Below are 9,284 nucleotides of genomic sequence, written 5' to 3'. Positions count from 1 at the left end.
CCAAAGGACTTTCACCCGTGTCCTTGTCCCGTGGTTAACTTCTGGGGTCTCCAAATTAAGGCAACTCCCATAGGTCCTTGTCCGAAAGGCTTTTGCGATTTCTGAAGAAGTCGGGGAGTATAATGCTCTCCCAAGGGTCAAGGTTCCCTGACGTCCTCCCTCCCTGCGAAGGGGTTGCCAGACACCCCCGTGACCCTTTACTGTCTGCCAAGGGTCATGTGCCGAATGAGCGTGGATCGATGACTCTTGGAGGCACAGGACTAAACAGAGCACTTTATTTGCAGCTACACGGGGATCGCGGGCCCTGAAAGCGTGAGGAGGATGAACTGGAGGAGTGGCCGGGGTGGGAATTGGGGGGTGTGTGGGAACTGTTTGGGGGAAGAGCCAGGCATTGAGAGTTGAGTGTGAACACTGAAGGCGCATTTGAACTCAGCAATGCGAGGTAGTCGCCTCCCTTTCCTCTGGGGCGTCGCCGTCCAACAAGCTGCCCGTGAGGACTGGGTGGTGGCCGTGGTCGCTGTTACTCTGGAAGTCACCGCCGTCATCGAGTTTGTTGGCATCGAAGCCGTGCGCTTCTGTTTAGTAGTACTCGACAGTGTACTCCTGGTGTCTGCCGTGTGTCACAAGGATCCTTTCAGAAGGAGGAACCTATGGAGAATGGAGGAGCGGGCCAAGTAAGGAGCTGGCAGCCCTCTTCTCTGTGGAAGGAGTCTTGATACAGATCATTTTACCGGGGCCTCATACAACTCTTAGCACAATCCATCCATACACCCATGTGTCAAGCACATTTATACATTTGTTGCCATCATCGTTCTCAAAACATTTTCCTTCCACTTGAGCCTTTTGTATTGGCGCCTCATTTTTCCCCTCCCTCCCCCACCTTCCCTCTCTCACGAACCCTTGATAATCTATAAATTATTTTTTTCTCCATATCTTACACTGTCCAATGTCTCCCTTCACGCACTTTTCTATTGCCCATCCCCCAGGGAGGGGGTTATATGTAGATCATTGTGATCAGTTCCCTTTTTTTGGTCCCCCACCTTCCCTTCCCCTCCTGGTAGCTCTACTCTCATTATTGGTCCTGAGGGGTTTGTCTGTCCTGGATTCCCTGTATTTCCAGCTCTGATCTCTACCAATGTACATCCTCTGGTCTAGACGGATTTGTAAGTAGAATTGCAATTATGATAGTGGTGGGGAGGAAGCATTAAAGAAGATTGGATACCTTTTCACAGGAGACTATTATGAACAAGTGGGCTCATTCCGACTCACAGGACAGAGTAGACTGACTGTTCCTTTGGGTGTTGGAGACTGTCACTCTGTAGAGGAGTAGACAGCCTGCTCTTTCTGCCACGGAGCAGCTGGTGGGTTAGAACTGCTGATCTTGCAGTTAGCAGCCCAGCTCTTAACCCACTGAGCCACCAGTGTATTTTTCCAAAAGTTAGTGGGAAAATTCCATTGTCTTTTAAACCAAGGTTTTCACAAAAATGTTGAAGTCACCTCTGTGTGTGAGAGAGAGAGAGAGAGAGAGAGAGTGTGTGTGTGTGTGTGTGTGTGTGTGTAAATCCAGCTGCTGTTGAGTCGACTGTAACTCATGCAGGCGTCACCTGGGTCAGCATGGACTTGTGTTCTGTGGGGTTTTCAGTGGCTGATTTTTCAGAAGTTGATCACCAGACCTTTCTTCCAAGGTACCTCTGGGTGGACCCAAACCTCCAACCTGTCAGTCAGCAGCTGAGATGGTTAACTGTTTGTACCACCGGGGACCCTTTGGGTGCTGTGCTGTTGCTGTTGTTAGTGGGTGCCATGAAGCTGGTTCTGACTCATAGCAACCCTGGGTACAATAGAAAGAAATGGCCTCCGGTCCTGCTCCATCCTGACAAGTATCCCTACGTCTGAGCCCCTTGTGGCAGCCATGGTCTCAATCCCTCTTGCCGAGGGTCTTCCTCTTTCTCTGACCCTCAACTTTACCGAGAACGATGTTCCTTTCCAGGGACCAATCTCTCCTGACAGCATGTCCAAAGTACAAGGGGGTAACCCCCCACCACCACCAAAAAAAAAAACCCTGAACTTTTTTCAAAGCTATGTATTTACATTTTCTTTTCACCTTCAAAGTACTCTCCATTACACTTAATATATTTGTCAAATCTGTGATTCCATTCTTGGAAACATTTTTCAGACTCATTTGTTTGGATGGCTGACAGCACCTCCCTCAGTTTTTTTTTTCTCTTCACCTCTCTACATCATCAAATCGCTGTCCTTTCATGTTCCTCTTCATTCTTGGAAACAAAAAGAAGTTGCCTGGAGTGAGGTCAGGTAAGTAAGGTGCATGGAGCAAGAGATGTGTGCTGTTTTGTGTGTGTGTGTGTGTGTTTTCTTTTTTTGCCAAAACCTGGTACACTGAGATGGCTGCGTGAGCAGGTGCATTGTTGTGGTGGCAAAACCAGTTCCCCATCTGCCACAAATCAGGCCTTTTGTTGTCACACACTGTTCTGCAATCTTTCCAAAACCTCTAAATAGAAAGCTTGATTAACAGTCTGACCTGGTGGAATGAACTCCAAATGCACTATCCCCCTTACATTAAAAAAGAAGAAGAAGAGCCTTGTCTTGACCTTTGATTTCACTTGACGACCTTTTTTAGGGTGAGGTGACAATGGCACCTTCCACGGGCTTGGTTGGTGTTTGCTTTCGGAGTCAGGAGAAGAGCACCACGTCTCGTCACCAGTAATGACATTGGGAAAAGTCTGAGTCTGTTTGGAGCTGTTCTTTTAGAGCACAGCATGTTTCCACTCGATGCTCTTTTTCCTGGTCAGTCAGAACCCAAGGCACAAATTAGTCAGTGGCCCTCCCTTCTCACTCCCAAATCCTCCATTAAAATTTGCTAAGCGGAGCTCCAGGACAGTCCGGATAACTTCCTCATCTCTTCAATGGTCCCTTGTCGTCATTGGTCTTCAAGCATAAGCGCACACAGTTTGTTGACATTTTTGTCCATTCAGGCAGTTGACAGATGGCCAGAATGAGGCTTGTCGTCAATCGACATTTTATCTTTTTGAAATGAGAAAAACACTCATACACTTGCGTTTTTCCCATAGCGCTGTCCTTGGAAGCTGCAGTCAACATCACAATAATTTCTGTGGTATTTTTCTCGAGCAGGAAACAGAGGTTCACAGCCACACACTGTTCTCTGAAATCAGCCACCACAACAAACAAGGTTCAAGTGAAACTGCTTTTATGAAAAAATGCACTGTGACCAGAGAGAACCTTCCCAGGTGACGCCACTGGGTGCACTAACTCTGGTGAGTTGCTCAATGCTCGCCTAGTGGGAAAAATGAGTACTACTACGAAAGCTCTGCCCAGTGGAAGTTTTTCCTGTTTGTTTGTTTGTGGGGTACCCTCTCATACATGAGACAAAGTCTCCCTTTCTCTCCTTAAAGGAGAACCAAGTGGAAGTGGATTGCTGGTGAAGGGTTGTGATGAGGAAATGAGTGGTCTGGAAGGGTAGGTTGCTCAGTAATGCCTCATCAAAGCTGGACATGACCTTCAGGAATTGGTCTCTGAGATATGGCCTCTTCTGCCTTCTCCTTCCACCCCTCTTAATGCCCCTCCTACTGGCCAGTTTTGATGAGTGACCACTTTCCTCCCCAGCCTCAGGTCCCATTATAACGCCACTCTGCTCACCCTTCTTGGAGATGCGTCCCCTTCCCTTGATGGGCGCTGGTCTGTCAGCATCGCTATGGTGAGCTCACAGTCATCCTGGGAGGGGTCAGCGCACCAGACCTCCCAGCGTGGCCCTGGTCAGAACGGGAAACTGGTGTCCCTAGGACTCACCTCTTTTTGGCAGAAGTTCTGGCAGAGGGCTTTGGTCTGGAAATTGTTGCTGTTCCCTTGGCAGCCACCATAGATGAAACTGGCACAGGTGTTCTTTTCCTTATCATACCACCAGCGACGGAAGTAAGCCAGGCACAGGCCAGTCTCCTTCGGCAAACTGCAGATATCTACAGGGAGAGCCCAGAGTGGAGAACTCAGAGTGCTGCCTGGGCAAAACCACACTCTCCCTGCAGCCACTACTGATGAGATGGGGAGCAGGCTCCTTTGCCCTTATCATAAGCCTAGCGGCTTTGATATCGTTGTAGCTATTTACATAGCTCTTTGGCATCTATCGCCAGAAAACACTGGCCTCTCTCATCTTCTCTCACCAGGGGCCTCATTGTCTCCAGTGAGAGAGAGCACACTTTGTTCCTAACTCAGTGTGTGCCCCCCACACTCATTTCACCTTTCTGGTGTTTGGTGTCTTCAGCTGTACTACAGGAGTGCAACATTCCCCATTGCTGGTTCCCCAGGGACAAGCCTAGTGTGAGGGCAAAGGAGGCCACCCCTCATGACCCTCTAAGTGGCGAGCCCCTGGATTGTGTCTGGATGTTGAGTTCTGGCACAGGGCCATGCTCAGTAGGTATGTCCTGAATGAGTGATGGGCATGGAAGTGGTCTGAAAGTTACAAATTATAAGCCAATCATTCTGCCCTCCTGTGGGATTATAAAAAGACTTTTCCCCAGCTTTGGCTCCCCCAAAGACAATCCAAACATTAGAGGCTTTTTGCCAGCATATGGTGGGAGGTCAGATGCTTAGAGACATCACCCTACCTGAAGGCAGTCAGTTGGCAGACTACTGTCCGGGCCCACCACAGGTAGGCCCACTCCCTGCTGTTAAGGACAATGGGCTACTTCTCCCTACAGGCTTGAGGCCATTAGTTTGGTCCCTGTAGGTGGGGTTTATACCCTACTGATAATGGTTTCTATGGAGATCCAGAGAACAAGTCAAACCTGCTCAGTGACATCCAAAGTTAGGCTGCCATCCTGAATCTAGAATCTACCCATCTTGTCACAAAAATACCCCCAATCCCTCCCCTTCCTATTGCATGTATGTCCCTAGATGGTCCCCCTCTCATTGCCTTATAACCTCTAGTGCAACCCCTTCCTGTGTTGTATGTCTTTACCTGTAATTAGGGGGCTTGCACTCCCCCCAAAGGTATATAGGCCTGGGTTAGCAATAAAGATCCCTCTAGGCCTCTCGTTGGCTCCCTCTCCTCTCCGGTCCTCTCTCCCCTGTTCCCTTTCCCCTTGTCCCTCTCCTCTCCGGTCCTCTCTCCCCTGTTCCCTTTCCCCTTGTCCTCCTTCCCTTCCCCCTCTCTCCTGCCCTCCGGTCTCTCTCTCTCCACGTGGACCACCAAGTGAGGCTGAGGTGAGCATGCTACTATGAAATGTGTCTGACTCCATTATTTCACTCTCTCTTCTGTCTCTCATGCTCTCTGACTTTATTATAATATATATATAATAATATATTGAGATATATATATATCTCAACCGTACAATTGCCTCTATCGAACCGTGATTAGTTGTGGGGAGTTGGCCTTTTCCACACCCTCCGAGCAATGCCAAGGAAAGGAAATATGGGATCATAAGCAATGGGCAAGTCCACACAAGGCAGGGCCAGTTACCTTTTCCTCAAGACATGGATTCAACACACGCATCTTACAACTAATAGTCATTTGCCACTTTGGACTTGATATTCCTTTTAGGAAGCGCCCAGTCAAGAGTAACATATGCTCACTCTAGCTAATATGTATCAAGGGAACCACGGTAGTGTATTGGTTTAAGCAGATGGTCTGCTAGCCTCAAAGTTCTCCTCAGCAGGAGGAAGATAAGGCAGCAGGAGGAAGATAAGGCAGTCTGCTGCCCTGAAGATTGACAAGCTCAGAAACCTTACAGAACCATCCTTCTTGGCTTTCCAGGCTTAAGATGAGTCAGGATCCACTTGATGGCAGTGGGTTGGTTTGGGTTTAGTATGTATCCTGTGGCTGTTATGTGCCACGCATTGTTCTAGGCGCTTCATATGATAACTTATTTGATCCCCAAAATAACCCTAACCATTGGCACTTTCGTGATCTGGGGAAATGGAGGCAGAAACTCAACAAAGCAAGCTCACTGTTGTCTTGTCAGTGACCTACATAGGGTTTCTGAGGTTTTGTAAATCTTTACAGGCACGGACAGCCTCATCTTTTTTTCCAGGGGAGGGACGGGTAGGTTTGAACCGTGGAGCTTTCCATTAGGAGTCCGACCCTCACCCAGAATGCTGGTGAAAACGAGACCTAAGATTTCAACTCGGGAATTCTGCGTTCAGAATATACTCACTAGAGCATAGGACCAACTTCACTCCCCTACCCACCTCGGGTGTTTCAGCCGTCCTGTTTACGTCCTAAATATGTCTAACACATCTTGCTTTTTCCTTCCCCCTCAGCTACCTTCCTCATCTAAGCCACCGACTTATTTCATCCAGACATCCTTCAAGATCCTCTGTTTCACACGCACATATGCGCGCGTGCGCGCGCACACACACACACACACACACACACACACACACACGCATGCACATCTCCTCCATTTCTCATTTCACTTCCCACACTGAAGGCACAGAATAAACCTGGTCATGTTGCTGCTCTCTCAGATGGATTTCCATTGCTATTAGGCTCAAGCTGAGACTCGAACCTGGCCTGTCAGACACTTCACCAATTGATACATACTTACCTATGTTCTCTTTTTTTTTCTTGTGCCAGGTTTGAGCTCACTTACTCATCTCCCGAGAATTGACCATGTTACCTCCCACCACGTAGACTCTGTATATGCTCTTCCCTGTATCTGGAAAGCCCTTCTATCCAATTGTTGTCTAAATTTTTACCCATCCTTCTATCTCAAAACCAGGGAAGCTTTCCCCAGCCTTCCCTGACCCCAGTGGGCCCTCATCCTCTTGTGGGTACCAGAACCACTCAATACATATGTATTAAGTAAATGAATACAGAATCCTTGATAGTCCTCTTGGAGCCCATAGGATGGCAGGAAGTTGAGATTATAGCAGGGAAAAAAATCAGACAAAATAACACCTCTGGTCTGGAGGGGCCAGGGGAGGCTTCCTAGAAGTGGAGGCAGATGCAGAGTTGAATTGGTGTAGGCAGAGGGGCGGCCACCTGGGACTCGGAAGACCATAAAAGAGTAAAGAGTAGTCAAGAGACCATCTGGTTCATCCCCACACCTATACTCATCTTTCATCTGGGGAAACCGAGGCTCAAACAGAAGAAGCATGTTACCATGTCACACATTCTATTAGGGGCAGTGGTGGATCAGAACCCCAAGCCTAGCAATCTTGTCCAGAGATCGGTCCCCAGCACACCAGGGGATGATGCCAGCTCCGTTGGGTAGAGGGGTGAGGGTACTGGGAGGGGAGCTACTTATTCCAAGACTCAGACTCTTACCTTGTCTGAGGTCTAAACATTTTCTTCCACAGCTGAAGATACAACACTTCTTGTTGTCCGGGCACTGCTTGTCTTTCGTACACTGGTCCCTCTCTTGGAATTCACACTGCTCGCTGATTCGGGGGCATTTCTCTAGGAAAGGACAGACATACCACCATGAGCTAAGGACAGACTTACCACCATGAGCTTTAGAGGGCACAGCACCCAGCCTTCTCCAGCTCAAGGCCATGCTGGGTAGGGAATGGGGAAGTTGGTTTTCATTTTGCGTGTGCCCAGGAATCCTTTTGCTCAGGGCCACCGCATGTATTTTCAGTGCTGTCTATGCTGCCGACCCTCCCTGCTACCTCTTACTCTCTGCCTTCTTACCCCAGCACTGGACCCATCCCCTTGAAAGCAGGGCTTCACAACTTCAGCACTATTGGCATCTGGGCTGGCTTATTCTTCCTTGTGAGGGATCATCTGGTGCATTGCTGATGTTTAACAGCATTCCCGGCCTCTCTCTACTAGACACCCATAGCAGCCCCTGGTTGAGACAACCTGAAAGGGCCCCAGGCATTGCAAGTGTCCTTGTGAAGGTAAAGATTACTCCCATGAAGAAGCACTATTCTAAGCTTAGCTGGCTCTTGGACGTGATGAGGCCAGTCCCTGGGATTCCCTGGGTGGGACTAGTGCACAAGTGGTTACCATCATTCTCCCTGGAGCCAGCCTCCAGTTTTGAAATTTGAACCCTAGACCTGCCACTTACCCTCTCTCAACCATGGTTCCTTCGTTTGTAAAATAGATTTAGCCTTATTAGGGTAATGAAGAAAATATTAGACAAAAGTATATTGGTGCACAATAATATTAACTAGCATTTGTTAAGTGGCCATAAGCCATTGGAAGCATTCTTCAAAGCATCTTAATTTGTTTTTCTCATTGAATTCCCATGCCAGCTCTTTGGGGTGTGTTCTGTTAAGTATAGATGAGAAAACTAGAAATATGGAGTTTAAGTAACTTGTCTGAGGTTACATGACTGCTAAGTGGTAGAATTGGGATTCGAACCCACTACGTTTGAATTCAGTCACTCTGTTCAAATCCATCTTTTCCGATAGTAGCGATCATTAGTATTACATTGGCACAAAGTACTAATGTGCAGGTTGGAAGAGACTTCAAGATACTTGCCATTACCCCCAAAGCCAGGGCAGCCCTGGACTGTATTTGAAAGAACCAGGAGGTGATGGGGATATTTCAAGAAAAAGGGCCTTTCTTGTGGGGCTTGGGGAAAGGCTTCTTAGGCCTCCGGGTTCCTATACAAAGGACATATAGTTCTTCCCATGAAGACTAGATCCTGTGACCCTCCCTCCTCCTCCCCTCACAAGCAAGAGCCTCCACTCCAAACAGGAAAAAAGTCGGGGTTGCCTCAAGCCTGGGTTCCCATTCATTCACAGAAAGGACATTGCACAGGGAGGGCAATAAAAATACATACTTCAAACACATTCTTCATCTCCCACACCAGGGCCTGGGCGCAGAGGGTAGACTAGAGGCGAGCTCTAAGGAATTGTTCCTTGTGCCCTCCTCCCAGCCAGCTTCCCTTTCCCCAGCAAGCGCCCAGGCCCCAGTACTTACTGGGAAAGAACCAGTCCTTCAGCCTCGACCCCTGCACATTGGATAGGAGGATGAGGAGCACCAGGATGCGCAATGGTCCGGAAGACACCATCCTGAGGAGTCCGATGGGTCCGGGACCTGGAAATGTCTGGCTGCTTTTGATCCCAGACGGTTCTGTCAGCACTCAGCACCTTGCGCATGAGAACTGGAGACAAGCCAGCCAAGCCCGCTTCCTGCTGGGAACACCAAGTTCCTAGGGAGGGACCACAGCTGGGGGAGGAGTCTCTTCTTGGACGCTTCAGATCCTTAGCTCCCTGGGCTATGCTGGGTTCTCTGGTCGACCGGAGGAAGTGGGTCAATGTTGTTTGACCTATCCAGGATACTTTAGGATAGGGATTCTCAA

At 48.7% G+C, this 9,284-nt stretch overlaps 1 protein-coding gene across 1 annotated transcript; it reads right to left on the bottom strand.

Annotated features, from left to right (window-relative positions):
• Positions 1 to 259: 259 nt before the first annotated feature.
• Positions 260 to 9,055, bottom strand: LOC101659163 (eppin-like). The gene is made up of 4 exons (XM_013008266.2): positions 8,903 to 9,055; positions 7,298 to 7,429; positions 3,823 to 3,989; positions 260 to 648 (listed from the first exon to the last, which is right to left on the bottom strand). Exons 1-4 carry the CDS (start codon positions 8,991 to 8,993, stop codon positions 580 to 582), a joined length of 459 nt encoding a protein of 152 aa, XP_012863720.2. The 5' UTR covers positions 8,994 to 9,055; the 3' UTR covers positions 260 to 579.
• Between the last annotated feature and the right edge of the window lie 229 nt (positions 9,056 to 9,284).

Source organism: Echinops telfairi, unplaced genomic scaffold (assembly GCF_000313985.2).
Source record: "Echinops telfairi isolate 266 unplaced genomic scaffold, ASM31398v2 ScPeMD7_5592;HRSCAF=6446, whole genome shotgun sequence".
Taxonomy (NCBI): Eukaryota; Metazoa; Chordata; class Mammalia; order Afrosoricida; family Tenrecidae; genus Echinops; species Echinops telfairi.
This window is presented reverse-complemented; position numbering and strand designations above follow the sequence as displayed.